This window comes from Coregonus clupeaformis, unplaced genomic scaffold, assembly GCF_020615455.1.
Source record: "Coregonus clupeaformis isolate EN_2021a unplaced genomic scaffold, ASM2061545v1 scaf0981, whole genome shotgun sequence".
In the NCBI taxonomy this organism is placed as follows: domain Eukaryota; kingdom Metazoa; phylum Chordata; class Actinopteri; order Salmoniformes; family Salmonidae; genus Coregonus; species Coregonus clupeaformis.
This window is the reverse complement of record NW_025534435.1, coordinates 25,423-44,293: the sequence shown is the minus strand read 5'-3', so window position 1 is coordinate 44,293 and position 18,871 is coordinate 25,423. Positions and strand designations below refer to the sequence as shown.

Sequence of the window (18,871 nt, the reverse complement as noted above, 5' to 3'; positions counted from 1 at the left end):
GTCTATAATTTTAATGGTAGGTTTATTTGAACAGTGAGAGACAGAATAACAACAAAAAAATCCAGAAAAACGCATGTCAAAAATGTTATAAATTGATTTGCATTTTAATGAGGGAAATAAGTATTTGACCCCTCTACAATACATGACTTAGTACTTGGTGGAAAACCCCTTGTTGGCAATCACAGAGGTCAGACGTTTCTTGTAGTTGGCCACCGGGTTTGCACACATCTCAGGAGGGATTTTGTCCCACTCCTCTTTTTAGATCTTCTCCAAGTCATTAAGGTTTCGAGGCTGACGTTTGGCAACTCGAACCTTCAGCTCCCTCCACAGATGTTCTATGGGATTAAGGTCTGGAGACTGGCTAGGCCACTCCAGGACCTTAATGTCCTTCTTCTTGAGCCACTCCTTTGTTGCCTTGGCCGTGTGTTTTGGGTCATGCTGGAATACCCATCCACAACCCATTTTCAATGCCCTGGCTGAGGGAAGGAGGTTCTCACCCAAGATTTGACGGTACATGGCCCCGTCCATCGTCCCTTCTATGCGGTGAAGTTGTCCTGTCCCCTTAGCAGAAAAACACCCCCAAAGCATGTTTCCACCTCCATGTTTGACGGTGGGGATGGTGTTCTTGGGGTCATAGGCAGCATTCCTCCTCCTCCAAACACGGCGAGTTGAGTTGATGCCAAAGAGCTCGATTTTGGTCTCATCTGACCACAACACTTTCACCCAGTTCTCCTCTGAATCATTCAGATGTTCATTGGCAAACTTCAGACGGGCCTGTATATGTGCTTTCTTGAGCAGGGGGACCTTGCGGGCGCTGCAGGATTTCAGTCCTTCACGGCGTAGTGTGTTACCAATTGTTTTCTTGGTGACTATGGTCCCAGCTGCCTTGAGATCATTGACAAGATCCTCCCATGTAGTTCTGGGCTGATTCCTCACCGTTCTCATGATCATTGCAACTCCACGAAGTGAGATCTTGCATGGAGCCCCAGGCCGAGGGAGATTGACAGTGTTTCTTCCATTTGCAAATAATCGCACCAACTGTTGTCACCTTCTCACCAAGCTGCTTGGCGATGGTCTTGTAGCCCATTCCAACCTTGTGTAGGTCTACAATCTTATCCCTGACATCCTTGGAGAGCTCTTTGGTCTTGGCCATGGTGGAGAGTTTGGAATCTGATTGATTGATTGCTTCTGTGGACAGGTGTCTTTTATACAGGTAACAAGCTGAGATTAGGAGCACTCCCTTTAAGAGTGTTCTCCTAATCTCAGCTCGTTATCTGTATAAAAGACACCTGGGAGCCAGAAATCTTTCTGATTGAGAGGGGGTCAAATACTTATTTCCCTCATTAAAATGCAAATCAATTTATAACATTTTTGACATGCGTTTTTCTGGATTTTGTTGTTGTTATTCTGTCTCTCACTGTTCAAATAAACCTACCATTAAAATTATAGACTGATCATGTCTTTGTCAGTGGGCAAACGTGCAAAATCAGCAGGGGATCAAATACTTTTTCCCCCTCACTGTATTGATCTAGTTTGTAACAATATGTATTGATCAAGTTCGTAACTGTGTATGTTTTGTGTTTCACAACATGTATCTGAATGTATACCCAAAGCATGCAGCGCAAACACAACCTTCCCAAGAGGACATTATCTTCATCTAAATCGCTCTGACAGGTACAAAGTCTAAACTGACACAACCCTGACACCTAGTGGACACAGTGAGAACATGACCCATCTGAAGGTTCGATAGAGGACCTGACACAACCCTGACACCTAGTGGACACAGTGAGAACAGGACCCATCTGAAGGTTCGATAGAGGACCCCTGACACAACCCTGACACCTAGTGGACGCAGTGAGAACATGACCCATCTGAAGGTTCGATAGAGGACCCCTGACACAACCCTGACACCTAGTGGACACAGTGAGAACAGGACCCATCTGAAGGTTCGATAGAGGTAAAGATCTCCTCACCCTGAAGGCCTACACACACAGACATTCATCAACGTACAGTCTGTACAGACCTACCCATCTCTTTCAATAGAAATACGTGAGTAGCTAAATAATAACAGCATCTAGAAGAAGACTGACCTACTCTTACTTTTCCTTAGTCTGAACACATTTGCTTCCGGCAGGTGGCTTAGCGGTTAAGAGCGTTGTGCCCAGTAACCGAAAGGTCGCTGGTTCTAATCCCCCGAGCCGACTAGGTTGAAAAAAAAATCTGTCGATGTGCCCTTGAGCAAGGCACTTAACCACTTAATTGCTCCTGTAAGTCGCTCTGGATAAGAGCGTCTGCTAAATGACTAAAAATGTAAAATGTCCAGTTTGATGACATTGCTGCCGTGTGTGTGCATGTACTGTGTGTGTGTGTGTGTGTGTGTGTGTGTGTGTGTGTGTGTGTGTGTGTGTGTGTGTGTGTGTGTGTGTGTGTGTGTGTGTGTGTGTGTGTGTGTGTGTGTGTGTGCGTGTGTGTGTGTGTGTACTCACTCTTGGTCTGTCTGAACACACTTGTCCAGCTCTATGACGTGGGAGCCGATGAACCAGACCAGGTTACTGAAGTAGGGGACCGCCGTCTTGTCTCGAATGTAGTGCAACATGTGCTGGTTGTCCACTAGGGGTCAGAGGTCAGGGGATGTTACCATGGTTACACAGAGAGGCAGGGATTTCCAGGACCAGACATATACAGAGAGACAGGGAGGGGAGACAGAGGAATCCAGGACCAGACATATACGGAGAGACAGGGAGGGGAGACAGAGGAATCCAGGACCAGACACATACAGAGAGACAGGGAGGGGAGACAGAGGAATCCAGGACCAGACACATACAGAGAGACAGGGAGGGGAGACAGAGGAATCCAGGACCAGACATATACAGAGAGACAGGGAGGGGAGACAGAGGAATCCAGGACCAGACACATACAGAGAGACAGGGAGGGGAGACAGAGGAATCCAGGACCAGACACATACAGAGAGACAGGGAGGGGAGACAGAGGAATCCAGGACCAGTCACATACAGAGAGACAGGGAGGGGAGACAGAGGAATCCAGGACCAGACACATACAGAGAGACAGGGAGGGGAGACAGAGGATTTCCAGGACCAGACACATACAGAGAGACAGGGAGGGGAGACAGAGGAATCCAGGACCAGACATATACAGAGAGACAGGGAGGGGAGACAGAGGAATCCAGGACCAGACATATACAGAGAGACAGGGAGGGGAGACAGAGGAATCCAGGACCAGACATATACAGAGAGACAGGGAGGGGAGACAGAGGAATCCAGGACCAGACACATACAGAGAGACAGGGAGGGAGACAGAGGAATCCAGGACCAGACATATACAGAGAGACAGGGAGGGGAGACAGAGGAATCCAGGACCAGACATATACGGAGAGACAGGGAGGGGAGACAGAGGAATCCAGGACCAGACACATACAGAGAGACAGGGAGGGGAGACAGAGGAATCCAGGACCAGACACATACAGAGAGACAGGGAGGGGAGACAGAGGAATCCAGGACCAGACATATACAGAGAGACAGGGAGGGGAGACAGAGGATTTCCAGGACCAGACACATACAGAGAGACAGGGAGGGGAGACAGAGGAATCCAGGACCAGACACATACAGAGAGACAGGGAGGGGAGACAGAGGATTTCCAGGACCAGACATATACAGAGAGACAGGGAGGGGAGACAGAGGATTTCCAGGACCAGACATATACAGAGAGACAGGGAGGGGAGACAGAGGAATCCAGGACCAGACACATACAGAGAGACAGGGAGGGGAGACAGAGGAATCCAGGACCAGACACATACAGAGAGACAGGGAGGGGAGACAGAGGAATCCAGGACCAGACACATACAGAGAGACAGGGAGGGGAGACAGAGGAATCCAGGACCAGACATATACAGAGAGGCAGGGAGGGGAGACAGAGGAATCCAGGACCAGACATATACAGAGAGACAGGGAGGGGAGACAGAGGAATCCAGGACCAGACACATACAGAGAGACAGGGAGGGGAGACAGAGGAATCCAGGACCAGACACATACAGAGAGACAGGGAGGGGAGACAGAGGAATCCAGGACCAGACACATACAGAGAGGCAGGGAGGGGAGACAGAGGAATCCAGGACCAGAGAGAGACAGGGAGGGGAGACAGAGGAATCCAGGACCAGAGAGAGACAGGGAGGGGAGACAGAGGAATCCAGGACCAGACACATACAGAGAGACAGGGAGGGGAGACAGAGGAATCCAGGACCAGACACATACAGAGAGACAGGGAGGGGAGACAGAGGAATCCAGGACCAGACACATACAGAGAGACAGGGAGGGGAGACAGAGGAATCCAGGACCAGACACATACAGAGAGACAGGGAGGGGAGACAGAGGAATCCAGGACCAGAGAGAGACAGGGAGGGGAGACAGAGGAATCCAGGACCAGACACATACAGAGAGACAGGGAGGGGAGACAGAGGAATCCACGACCAGACATATACAGAGAGACAGGGAGGGGAGACAGAGGAATCCAGGACCAGACACATACAGAGAGACAGGGAGGGGAGACAGAGGAATCCAGGACCAGACACATACAGAGAGACAGGGAGGGGAGACAGAGGAATCCAGGACCAGACACATACAGAGAGACAGGGAGGGGAGACAGAGGAATCCAGGACCAGACATATACAGAGAGACAGGGAGGGGAGACAGAGGAATCCAGGACCAGACACATACAGAGAGACAGGGAGGGGAGACAGAGGAATCCAGGACCAGACATATACAGAGAGACAGGGAGGGGAGACAGAGGAATCCAGGACCAGACATATACAGAGAGACAGGGAGGGGAGACAGAGGAATCCAGGACCAGACACATACAGAGAGACAGGGAGGGGAGACAGAGGAATCCAGGACCAGACACATACAGAGAGACAGGGAGGGGAGACAGAGGAATCCAGGACCAGACACATACAGAGAGACAGGGAGGGGAGACAGAGGAATCCAGGACCAGACATATACAGAGAGACAGGGAGGGGAGACAGAGGAATCCAGGACCAAACACATACAGAGAGACAGGGAGGGGAGACAGAGGAATCCAGGACCAGAGAGAGACAGGGAGGGGAGACAGAGGAATCCAGGACCAGACACATACAGAGAGACAGGGAGGGGAGACAGAGGAATCCACGACCAGACATATACAGAGAGACAGGGAGGGGAGACAGAGGAATCCAGGACCAGACACATACAGAGAGACAGGGAGGGGAGACAGAGGAATCCAGGACCAGACACATACAGAGAGACAGGGAGGGGAGACAGAGGAATCCAGGACCAGACACATACAGAGAGACAGGGAGGGGAGACAGAGGAATCCAGGACCAGACATATACAGAGAGACAGGGAGGGGAGACAGAGGAATCCAGGACCAGACACATACAGAGAGACAGGGAGGGGAGACAGAGGAATCCAGGACCAGACATATACAGAGAGACAGGGAGGGGAGACAGAGGAATCCAGGACCAGACATATACAGAGAGACAGGGAGGGGAGACAGAGGAATCCAGGACCAGACACATACAGAGAGACAGGGAGGGGAGACAGAGGAATCCAGGACCAGACACATACAGAGAGACAGGGAGGGGAGACAGAGGAATCCAGGACCAGACACATACAGAGAGACAGGGAGGGGAGACAGAGGAATCCAGGACCAGACATATACAGAGAGACAGGGAGGGGAGACAGAGAGATCCAGGACCAGACATATACAGAGAGACAGGGAGGGGAGACAGAGGAATCCAGGACCAGACACATACAGAGAGACAGGGAGGGGAGACAGAGGAATCCAGGACCAGACACATACAGAGAGACAGGGAGGGGAGACAGAGGAATCCAGGACCAGACACATACAGAGAGACAGGGAGGGGAGACAGAGGAATCCAGGACCAGACACATACAGAGAGACAGGGAGGGGAGACAGAGGAATCCAGGACCAGACATATACGGGGAGACAGGGAGGGGAGACAGAGGATTTCCAGGACCAGACATATACAGAGAGACAGGGAGGGGAGACAGAGGAATCCAGGACCAGACACATACAGAGAGACAGGGAGGGGAGACAGAGGAATCCAGGACCAGAGAGAGACAGGGAGGGGAGACAGAGGAATCCAGGACCAGACACATACAGAGAGACAGGGAGGGGAGACAGAGGATTTCCAGGACCAGACACATACAGAGAGACAGGGAGGGGAGACAGAGGAATCCAGGACCAGACACATACAGAGAGACAGGGAGGGGAGACAGAGGATTTCCAGGACCAGACACATACAGAGAGACAGGGAGGGGAGACAGAGGAATCCAGGACCAGACACATACAGAGAGACAGGGAGGGGAGACAGAGGAATCCAGGACCAGAGAGAGACAGGGAGGGGAGACAGAGGAATCCAGGACCAGACACATACGGAGAGACAGGGAGGGGAGACAGAGGAATCCAGGACCAGACATATACAGAGAGACAGGGAGGGGAGACAGAGGAATCCAGGACCAGACATATACAGAGAGACAGGGAGGGGAGACAGAGGATTTCCAGGACCAGACATATACAGAGAGACAGGGAGGGGAGACAGAGGAATCCAGGACCAGACACATACAGAGAGACAGGGAGGGGAGACAGAGGAATCCAGGACCAGACACATACAGAGAGACAGGGAGGGGAGACAGAGGAATCCAGGACCAGACACATACAGAGAGACAGGGAGGGGAGACAGAGGAATCCAGGACCAGACATATACAGAGAGACAGGGAGGGGAGACAGAGGAATCCAGGACCAGACATATACAGAGAGACAGGGAGGGGAGACAGAGGAATCCAGGACCAGACACATACATTAGTGCTGAGCGATTAGCGCTTTTTGAAGACGGTTCGGTTTCGGTTAGATTATTTAAAAAAGTATCAATCTTTTTTCTTTATTTTTTCTCCATTAAATGCATTATGAAATAATGCAATTTAAAATGTTTTTAGAGCTTTTTAAAAGGAAATTCCACAGCCAAAAATAGTGAACAGCCTTGAAAATATTCCATTGTCTCTGTCAGGTCCACATTGGGTAGACATCAATAGAACAACAGTAAATTACTATGAAATAAGACAATATTTCCGTTGTGTATATTACGTCGTTTTTTATTTGATGACTTTATTCTTTTTAATTCCTTAAAGTCATCATCTCATCTCTGCTCAGGCAGTAGCAGCCAGTCAGCCAGACCATCTAACGTTATGGCGGCAGGTAGTTTAGTGGTTAAGAGCGTTGTGCCAGTAACCGAAAGGTCGCTGGTTCTAATCCCAGACTAGGTGAAAAATCTGTCGATGTGCCCTTGAGCAAGGCACTTAACCCTAATTGCTCCTGTAAGTCGCTCTGGATAAGAGCGTCTGCTAAATGACTAAAATGTAAAATTTTATCTCTGTGCTCCCCAATGTCTTTAGTCATCCTATTTGGCTAGCCTGCCTAAGTATGCTGCAGAGCTGTCTGACCAAATCATTTGACTAGTTCTTCAAAGTAGATAAGGCATACTTTCACCAACTGTCTCTGTCCCTCTCGTCGTAGCAGTACCTTCCTCTCTCATGAGGTCTGTGTGTATCTAACCTGACGTAGCAGTACCTTCCTCTCTCATGAGGTCTGAGTGTATCTAACCTGACGTAGCAGTACATTCCTCTCTCATGAGGTCTGTGTGTATCTAACCTGACGTAGCAGTACATTCCTCTCTCATGAGGTCTGTGTATCTAACCTGACGTAGCAGTACCTTCCTCTCTCATGAGGTCTGTGTATCTAACCTGACGTAGCAGTACCTTCCTCTCTCATGAGGTCTGTGTATCTAACCTGACGTAGCAGTACCTTCCTCTCTCATGAGGTCTGTGTATCTAACCTGACGTAGCAGTACCTTCCTCTCCTCATGAGGTCTGTGTATCTAACCTGACGTAGCAGTACCTTCCTCTCCTCATGAGGTCTGTGTATCTAACCTGACGTAGCAGTACCTTCCTCTCTCATGAGGTCTGTGTGTATCTAACCTGACGTAGCAGCACCTTCCTCTCTCATGAGGTCTGTGTATCTAACCTGACGTAGCAGTACCTTCCTCTCTCATGAGGTCTGTATGTATCTAACCTGACGTAGCAGTACCTTCCTCTCTCATGAGGTCTGTATGTATCTAACCTGACGTAGCAGCACCTTCCTCTCTCATGAGGTCTGTGTGTATCTAACCTGACGTAGCAGTACCTTCCTCTCTCATGAGGTCTCTGTGTATCTAACCTGACGTAGCAGTACCTTCCTCTCTCATGAGGTCTGTGTGTATCTAACCTGACGTAGCAGTACCTTCCTCTCTCATGAGGTCTGTGTGTATCTAACCTGACGTAGCAGTACCTTCCTCTCTCATGAGGTCTGTGTGTATCTAACCTGACGTAGCAGTACCTTCCTCTCTCATGAGGTCTGTATGTATCTAACCTGACGTAGCAGTACCTTCCTCTCTCATGAGGTCTGTGTGTATCTAACCTGACGTAGCAGTACCTTCCTCTCTCATGAGGTCTGTGTATCTAACCTGACGTAGCAGCACCTTCCTCTCTCATGAGGTCTGTGTGTATCTAACCTGACGTAGCAGTACCTTCCTCTCTCATGAGGTCTGTGTATCTAACCTGACGTAGCAGTACCTTCCTCTCTCATGAGGTCTGTGTGTATCTAACCTGACGTAGCAGCACCTTCCTCTCTCATGAGGTCTGTGTATCTAACCTGACGTAGCATACCTTCCTCTCTCATGAGGTCTGTGTATCTAACCTGACGTAGCAGTACCTTCCTCTCCTCATGAGGTCTGTGTATCTAACCTGACGTAGCAGTACCTTCCTCTCTCATGAGGTCTGTGTGTATCTAACCTGACGTAGCAGTACCTTCCTCTCTCATGAGGTCTGTGTATCTAACCTGACGTAGCAGTACCTTCCTCTCTCATGAGGTCTGTGTGTATCTAACCTGACGTAGCAGCACCTTCCTCTCTCATGAGGTCTGTGTATCTAACCTGACGTAGCATACCTTCCTCTCTCATGAGGTCTGTGTATCTAACCTGACGTAGCATACCTTCCTCTCTCATGAGGTCTGTGTATCTAACCTGACGTAGCAGTACCTTCCTCTCTCATGAGGTCTGTGTGTATCTAACCTGACGTAGCAGTACCTTCCTCTCTCATGAGGTCTGTGTATCTAACCTGACGTAGCAGTACCTTCCTCTCTCATGAGGTCTGTGTGTATCTAACCTGACGTAGCAGTACCTTCCTCTCTCATGAGGTCTGTGTGTATCTAACCTGACGTAGCAGTACCTTCCTCTCTCATGAGGTCTGTGTATCTAACCTGACGTAGCAGTACCTTCCTCTCTCATGAGGTCTGTGTGTATCTAACCTGACGTAGCAGTACCTTCCTCTCTCATGAGGTCTGTGTGTATCTAACCTGACGTAGCAGTACCTTCCTCTCTCATGAGGTCTGTGTATCTAACCTGACGTAGCAGTACCTTCCTCTCTCATGAGGTCTGTGTATCTAACCTGACGTAGCAGTACCTTCCTCTCTCATGAGGTCTGTATGTATCTAACCTGACGTAGCAGTACCTTCCTCTCTCATGAGGTCTGTATGTATCTAACCTGACGTAGCAGTACCTTTCTCTCTCATGAGGTCTGAGTGTATCTAACCTGACGTAGCAGTACCTTCCTCTCTCATGAGGTCTGTGTGTATCTAACCTGACGTAGCAGTACCTTCCTCTCTCATGAGGTCTGTGTATCTAACCTGACGTAGCAGTACCTTCCTCTCTCATGAGGTCTGTGTATCTAACCTGACGTAGCAGTACCTTCCTCTCTCATGAGGTCTGTGTGTATCTAACCTGACGTAGCAGTACCTTCCTCTCTCATGAGGTCTCTGTGTATCTAACCTGACGTAGCAGTACCTTCCTCTCTCATGAGGTCTCTGTGTATCTAACCTGACGTAGCAGTACCTTCCTCTCTCATGAGGTCTCTGTGTATCTAACCTGACGTAGCAGTACCTTCCTCTCTCATGAGGTCTCTGTGTATCTAACCTGACGTAGCAGTACCTTCCTCTCTCATGAGGTCTGTGTATCTAACCTGACGTAGCAGCACCTTCCTCTCTCATGAGGTCTGTGTATCTAACCTGACGTAGCAGCACCTTCCTCTCCTCATGAGGTCTGTATGTATCTAACCTGACGTAGCAGTACCTTCCTCTCTCATGAGGTATGTATGTATCTAACCTGACGTAGCAGCACCTTCCTCTCCTCATGAGGTCTGTATGTATCTAACCTGACGTAGCAGTACCTTCCTCTCCTCATGAGGTCTGTGTGTATCTAACCTGACGTAGCAGCACCTTCCTCTCCTCATGAGGTCTGTGTATCTAACCTGACGTAGCAGCACCTTCCTCTCTCATGAGGTCTGTGTGTATCTAACCTGACGTAGCAGCACCTTCCTCTCCTCATGAGGTCTGTGTATCTAACCTGACGTAGCAGTACCTTCCTCTCTCATGAGGTCTGTGTATCTAACCTGACGTAGCAGTACCTTCCTCTCCTCATGAGGTCTGTGTATCTAACCTGACGTAGCAGTACCTTCCTCTCTCATGAGGTCTGTGTGTATCTAACCTGACGTAGCAGTACATTCCTCTCTCATGAGGTCTGTGTATCTAACCTGACGTAGCAGTACCTTCCTCTCTCATGAGGTCTGTATGTATCTAACCTGACGTAGCAGTACCTTCCTCTCTCATGAGGTCTGTGTGTATCTAACCTGACGTAGCAGTACCTTCCTCTCCTCATGAGGTCTGTGTGTATCTAACCTGACGTAGCAGTACCTTCCTCTCTCATGAGGTCTGTGTGTATCTAACCTGACGTAGCAGTACATTCCTCTCTCATGAGGTCTGTGTATATCTAACCTGACGTAGCAGTACCTTCCTCTCTCATGAGGTCTGTGTATCTAACCTGACGTAGCAGTACCTTCCTCTCTCATGAGGTCTGTGTATATCTAACCTGACGTAGCAGTACCTTCCTCTCTCATGAGGTCTGTGTATCTAACCTGACGTAGCAGTACCTTCCTCTCTCATGAGGTCTGTGTGTATCTAACCTGACGTAGCAGTACCTTCCTCTCTCATGAGGTCTGTGTGTATCTAACCTGACGTAGCAGTACCTTCCTCTCTCATGAGGTCTGTGTGTATCTAACCTGACGTAGCAGTACCTTCCTCTCTCATGAGGTCTGTGTGTATCTAACCTGACGTAGCAGTACATTCCTCTCTCATGAGGTCTGTGTGTATCTAACCTGACGTAGCAGTACCTTCCTCTCTCATGAGGTCTGTGTGTATCTAACCTGACGTAGCAGTACCTTCCTCTCTCATGAGGTCTGTGTATCTAACCTGACGTAGCAGTACCTTCCTCTCTCATGAGGTCTGTGTGTATCTAACCTGACGTAGCAGTACCTTCCTCTCTCATGAGGTCTGTGTGTATCTAACCTGACGTAGCAGTACATTCCTCTCTCATGAGGTCTGTGTGTATCTAACCTGACGTAGCAGTACCTTCCTCTCTCATGAGGTCTGTGTGTATCTAACCTGACGTAGCAGTACCTTCCTCTCCTCATGAGGTCTGTGTATCTAACCTGACGTAGAAGTACCTTCCTCTCTCATGAGGTCTGTGTATCTAACCTGACGTAGCAGTACCTTCCTCTCTCATGAGGTCTGTGTGTATCTAACCTGACGTAGCAGTACATTCCTCTCTCATGAGGTCTGTGTATCTAACCTGACGTAGCAGTACATTCCTCTCTCATGAGGTCTGTGTGTATCTAACCTGACGTAGCAGTACCTTCCTCTCTCATGAGGTCTGTGTATCTAACCTGACGTAGCAGTACCTTCCTCTCTCATGAGGTCTGTGTATCTAACCTGACGTAGCAGTACCTTCCTCTCTCATGAGGTCTGTGTATCTAACCTGACGTAGCAGTACATTCCTCTCTCATGAGGTCTGTATGTATCTAACCTGACGTAGCAGTACCTTCCTCTCTCATGAGGTCTGTGTATCTAACCTGACGTAGCAGTACCTTCCTCTCTCATGAGGTCTGTGTATCTAACCTGACGTAGCAGTACCTTCCTCTCTCATGAGGTCTGTGTATCTAACCTGACGTAGCAGTACCTTCCTCTCTCATGAGGTCTGTGTATCTAACCTGACGTAGCAGTACCTTCCTCTCCTCATGAGGTCTGTGTATCTAACCTGACGTAGCAGTACCTTCCTCTCTCATGAGGTCTGTGTGTATCTAACCTGACGTAGCAGTACCTTCCTCTCTCATGAGGTCTGTGTATCTAACCTGACGTAGCAGTACCTTCCTCTCTCATGAGGTCTCTGTGTATCTAACCTGACGTAGCAGCACCTTCCTCTCTCATGAGGTCTGTGTATCTAACCTGACGTAGCAGTACCTTCCTCTCTCATGAGGTCTGTATATCTAACCTGACGTAGCAGCACCTTCCTCTCTCATGAGGTCTGTGTATCTAACCTGACGTAGCAGTACCTTCCTCTCTCATGAGGTCTGTGTGTATCTAACCTGACGTAGCAGCACCTTCCTCTCTCGTGAGGTCTGTGTGTATCTAACCTGACGTAGCAGTACCTTCCTCTCTCATGAGGTCTGTGTATCTAACCTGACGTAGCAGTACCTTCCTCTCCTCATGAGGTCTGTGTATCTAACCTGACGTAGCAGTACCTTCCTCTCTCATGAGGTCTGCGTGTATCTAACCTGACGTAGCAGTACTTTCCTCTCTCATGAGGTCTGTATGTATCTAACCTGACGTAGCAGCACCTTCCTCTCTCATGAGGTCTGTGTGTATCTAACCTGACGTAGCAGTACCTTCCTCTCCTCATGAGGTCTGTGTATCTAACCTGACGTAGCAGTACCTTCCTCTCCTCATGAGGTCTGTGTGTATCTAACCTGACGTAGCAGCACCTTCCTCTCTCATGAGGTCTGTGTGTATCTAACCTGACGTAGCAGTACCTTCCTCTCTCATGAGGTCTGTGTGTATCTAACCTGACGTAGCAGTACCTTCCTCTCCTCATGAGGTCTGTGTGTATCTAACCTGACGTAGCAGCACCTTCCTCTCTCGTGAGGTCTGAGTGTATCTAACCTGACGTAGCAGTACCTTCCTCTCTCATGAGGTCTGTGTGTATCTAACCTGACGTAGCAGTACCTTCCTCTCTCATGAGGTCTGTGTGTATCTAACCTGACGTAGCAGTACCTTCCTCTCTCATGAGGTCTGAGTGTATCTAACCTGACGTAGCAGTACCTTCCTCTCTCATGAGGTCTGTGTGTATCTAACCTGACGTAGCAGTACATTCCTCTCTCATGAGGTCTGTGTATCTAACCTGACGTAGCAGTACATTCCTCTCCTCATGAGGTCTGTGTATCTAACCTGACGTAGCAGTACCTTCCTCTCTCATGAGGTCTGTGTATCTAACCTGACGTAGCAGTACCTTCCTCTCTCATGAGGTCTGTGTGTATCTAACCTGACGTAGCAGTACCTTCCTCTCTCATGAGGTCTGTGTGTATCTAACCTGACGTAGCAGTACCTTCCTCTCTCATGAGGTCTGTGTGTATCTAACCTGACGTAGCAGTACCTTCCTCTCTCATGAGGTCTGTGTATCTAACCTGACGTAGCAGTACCTTCCTCTCTCATGAGGTCTGTGTGTATCTAACCTGACGTAGCAGTACCTTCCTCTCTCATGAGGTCTGTGTGTATCTAACCTGACGTAGCAGCACCTTCCTCTCCTCATGAGGTCTGTGTGTATCTAACCTGACGTAGCAGTACCTTCCTCTCCTCATGAGGTCTGTGTGTATCTAACCTGACGTAGCAGCACCTTCCTCTCTCGTGAGGTCTGAGTGTATCTAACCTGACGTAGCAGTACCTTCCTCTCTCATGAGGTCTGTGTGTATCTAACCTGACGTAGCAGTACCTTCCTCTCTCATGAGGTCTGTGTGTATCTAACCTGACGTAGCAGTACCTTCCTCTCTCATGAGGTCTGTGTGTATCTAACCTGACGTAGCAGTACCTTCCTCTCTCATGAGGTCTGTGTGTATCTAACCTGACGTAGCAGTACCTTCCTCTCTCATGAGGTCTGTGTATCTAACCTGACGTAGCAGTACCTTCCTCTCTCATGAGGTCTGTGTGTATCTAACCTGACGTAGCAGTACCTTCCTCTCTCATGAGGTCTGTGTGTATCTAACCTGACGTAGCAGTACCTTCCTCTCTCATGAGGTCTGTGTGTATCTAACCTGACGTAGCAGTACCTTCCTCTCTCATGAGGTCTGTGTGTATCTAACCTGACGTAGCAGTACCTTCCTCTCTCATGAGGTCTGTGTATCTAACCTGACGTAGCAGTACCTTCCTCTCTCATGAGGTCTCTGTGTATCTAACCTGACGTAGCAGTACCTTCCTCTCTCATGAGGTCTGTGTGTATCTAACCTGACGTAGCAGTACCTTCCTCTCTCATGAGGTCTGTGTGTATCTAACCTGACGTAGCAGTACATTCCTCTCTCATGAGGTCTGTGTGTATCTAACCTGACGTAGCAGTACATTCCTCTCTCATGAGGTCTGTGTATCTAACCTGACGTAGCAGTACCTTCCTCTCTCATGAGGTCTGTGTGTATCTAACCTGACGTAGCAGTACCTTCCTCTCTCATGAGGTCTCTGTGTATCTAACCTGACGTAGCAGTACCTTCCTCTCTCATGAGGTCTGTGTGTATCTAACCTGACGTAGCAGTACCTTCCTCTCTCATGAGGTCTGTGTATCTAACCTGACGTAGCAGTACCTTCCTCTCTCATGAGGTCTGTGTGTATCTAACCTGACGTAGCAGTACCTTCCTCTCTCATGAGGTCTGTGTATATCTAACCTGACGTAGCAGTACCTTCCTCTCTCATGAGGTCTCTGTGTATCTAACCTGACGTAGCAGTACCTTCCTCTCTCATGAGGTCTGTGTGTATCTAACCTGACGTAGCAGTACCTTCCTCTCTCATGAGGTCTCTGTGTATCTAACCTGACGTAGCAGTACATTCCTCTCTCATGAGGTCTGTGTATCTAACCTGACGTAGCAGTACCTTCCTCTCTCATGAGGTCTGTGTGTATCTAACCTGACGTAGCAGTACCTTCCTCTCTCATGAGGTCTGTGTATCTAACCTGACGTAGCAGTACCTTCCTCTCCTCATGAGGTCTGTGTATCTAACCTGACGTAGCAGTACCTTCCTCTCCTCATGAGGTCTGTGTGTATCTAACCTGACGTAGCAGTACCTTCCTCTCTCATGAGGTCTGTGTATCTAACCTGACGTAGCAGCACCTTCCTCTCTCATGAGGTCTGTGTATCTAACCTGACGTAGCAGTACCTTCCTCTCTCGTGAGGTCTGTGTGTATCTAACCTGACGTAGCAGTACCTTCCTCTCTCATGAGGTCTGTGTATCTAACCTGACGTAGCAGTACCTTCCTCTCTCATGAGGTCTGTGTATCTAACCTGACGTAGCAGTACCTTCCTCTCTCATGAGGTCTGTGTATCTAACCTGACGTAGCAGTACCTTCCTCTCTCATGAGGTCTGTGTGTATCTAACCTGACGTAGCAGTACATTCCTCTCTCATGAGGTCTGTGTATCTAACCTGACGTAGCAGTACATTCCTCTCTCATGAGGTCTGTGTATCTAACCTGACGTAGCAGTACATTCCTCTCTCATGAGGTCTGTGTATCTAACCTGACGTAGCAGTACCTTCCTCTCTCATGAGGTCTGTGTGTATCTAACCTGACGTAGCAGTACCTTACTCTCTCATGAGGTCTGTGTGTATCTAACCTGACGTAGCAGTACATTCCTCTCTCATGAGGTCTGTGTATCTAACCTGACGTAGCAGTACATTCCTCTCCTCATGAGGTCTGTGTATCTAACCTGACGTAGCAGTACCTTCCTCTCTCATGAGGTCTGTGTATCTAACCTGACGTAGCAGTACCTTCCTCTCTCATGAGGTCTGTGTGTATCTAACCTGACGTAGCAGTACATTCCTCTCTCATGAGGTCTGTGTATCTAACCTGACGTAGCAGTACATTCCTCTCTCATGAGGTCTGTGTGTATCTAACCTGACGTAGCAGTACATTCCTCTCTCATGAGGTCTGTGTGTATCTAACCTGACGTAGCAGCACCTTCCTCTCTCATGAGGTCTGTGTGTATCTAACCTGACGTAGCAGTACCTTCCTCTCCTCATGAGGTCTGTATGTATCTAACCTGACGTAGCAGCACCTTCCTCTCTCATGAGGTCTGTGTGTATCTAACCTGACGTAGCAGTACCTTCCTCTCTCATGAGGTCTGTGTATCTAACCTGACGTAGCAGCACCTTCCTCTCCTCATGAGGTCTGTATGTATCTAACCTGACGTAGCAGTACCTTCCTCTCCTCATGAGGTCTGTGTATCTAACCTGACGTAGCAGTACCTTCCTCTCCTCATGAGGTCTGTGTGTATCTAACCTGACGTAGCAGCACCTTCCTCTCCTCATGAGGTCTGTGTGTATCTAACCTGACGTAGCAGTACCTTCCTCTCTCATGAGGTCTGTGTATCTAACCTGACGTAGCAGTACATTCCTCTCTCATGAGGTCTGTGTGTATCTAACCTGACGTAGCAGTACCTTCCTCTCCTCATGAGGTCTGTGTATCTAACCTGACGTAGCAGTACCTTCCTCTCTCATGAGGTCTGTGTATCTAACCTGACGTAGCAGTACCTTCCTCTCCTCATGAGGTCTGTGTGTATCTAACCTGACGTAGCAGTACCTTCCTCTCTCATGAGGTCTGTGTGTATCTAACCTGACGTAGCAGTACCTTCCTCTCTCATGAGGTCTGTGTGTATCTAACCTGACGTAGCAGTACCTTCCTCTCTCATGAGGTCTGTGTGTATCTAACCTGACGTAGCAGTACCTTCCTCTCTCATGAGGTCTGTATATCTAACCTGACGTAGCAGTACCTTCCTCTCTCATGAGGTCTGTGTATCTAACCTGACGTAGCAGCACCTTCCTCTCTCATGAGGTCTGTGTATCTAACCTGACGTAGCAGTACCTTCCTCTCTCATGAGGTCTGTATATCTAACCTGACGTAGCAGCACCTTCCTCTCTCATGAGGTCTGTGTGTATCTAACCTGACGTAGCAGTACCTTCCTCTCCTCATGAGGTCTGTGTATCTAACCTGACGTAGCAGTACCTTCCTCTCCTCATGAGGTCTGTGTATCTAACCTGACGTAGCAGCACCTTCCTCTCCTCATGAGGTCTGTATGTATCTAACCTGACGTAGCAGTACCTTCCTCTCCTCATGAGGTCTGTGTGTATCTAACCTGACGTAGCAGTACCTTCCTCTCTCATGAGGTCTGTGTATCTAACCTGACGTAGCAGCACCTTCCTCTCTCATGAGGTCTGTGTGTATCTAACCTGACGTAGCAGCACCTTCCTCTCTCATGAGGTCTGTATGTATCTAACCTGACGTAGCAGTACCTTCCTCTCTCATGAGGTCTGTATATCTAACCTGACGTAGCAGTACCTTCCTCTCTCATGAGGTCTGTATGTATCTAACCTGACGTAGCAGTACCTTCCTCTCTCATGAGGTCTGTATATCTAACCTGACGTAGCAGTACCTTCCTCTCCTCATGAGGTCTGTATGTATCTAACCTGACGTAGCAGTACCTTCCTCCATCATGAGGTCTGTATGTATCTAACCTGACGTAGCAGGCGGAAAAGTGAATCCGTCAAGAGATCTGTATGACCGAGCCGGAAAAAAAAACAGGCTCAAATGGATTATGGTCATTGTAGTTAATTACCAAATTTCTGCGCTGAACTAGGTTCAATATTTGCTTAAATGAAAACTACAACTCCCTTCAGCCCAGCGTCCCACATAGTTCCTGACTTGAAATGGCCGTTTGAGCTAACAAAAAAGATGAACTAAATGGAATTCAAGTAATTGAATCGGCGTCGGTCTATTAGTTGTTCCATAATCGAAAAAAAACTTGAAATGTCAGTTAATCGCTCAGCACTAAAATATACAGAGAGGTTTAGGTCAAATAACAAAAGGATGCTGGGATCCAATGAATTAAAAAAGTTAACCAATCTATCCAACCACCCAACCAATACAACAAATCACCCAACCAATACAACAAATCACCCAACCAATACAACAAATCACCCAACCAATACAACAAATCACCCAACCAATACAACAAATCACCCAACCAATACAACAAATCACCCAACCAATACAACAATCAATCAATAATAAGATTAAGCATATATATATATTTTCATATATACAAAGCATATATTGTTGAGTGAACCCATTGCTGAGTATTGTGTGTGTGAGTGTAGTAGCATAAAATGGATACGAGTATAGCTATGTAGCGGCTAAAGCTGTTCTCTCCAGGAGTGGATACGAGTGTAGCGATGTAGCGGCTAAAGCTGTTCTCTCCAGAAGTGGATATGAGTATAGCGATGTAGCGGCTAAAGCTGTTCTCTCCAGGAGTGGATACGAGTATAGCTATGTAGCGGCTAACGCTATTCTCTCCAGGAGTGGATATGAGTATAGCGATGTAGCGGCTAAAGCTGTTCTCTCCAGGAGTGGATACGAGTATAGCTATGTAGCGGCTAAAGCTGTTCTCTCCAGGAGTGGATACGAGTATAGCGATGTAGCGGCTAAAGTTGTTCTCTCCAGGAGTGGATACGAGTATAGCGATGTAGCGGCTAAAGCTGTTCTCTCCAGGAGTGGATACGAGTATAGCGATGTAGCGGCTAAAGCTGTTCTCTCCAGGAGTGGATACGAGTATAGCGATGTAGCGGCTAAAGCTG

General features: G+C 48.4%; 1 protein-coding gene across 1 annotated transcript in view; it reads right to left on the bottom strand.

Annotated features, from left to right (window-relative positions):
* Positions 1-18,871, bottom strand: part of LOC121557203 (protein CLEC16A) — a gene marked incomplete at its 5' end in the record, with an annotated part of 117,115 nt that overhangs the window by 72,827 nt on the left and 25,417 nt on the right. Inside the window, one exon of the mRNA XM_045217252.1 lies at positions 2,487-2,610. Coding sequence (XP_045073187.1) covers positions 2,487-2,610 — 124 coding nt within the window. The remainder of the gene's footprint in view (positions 1-2,486; positions 2,611-18,871) is intronic.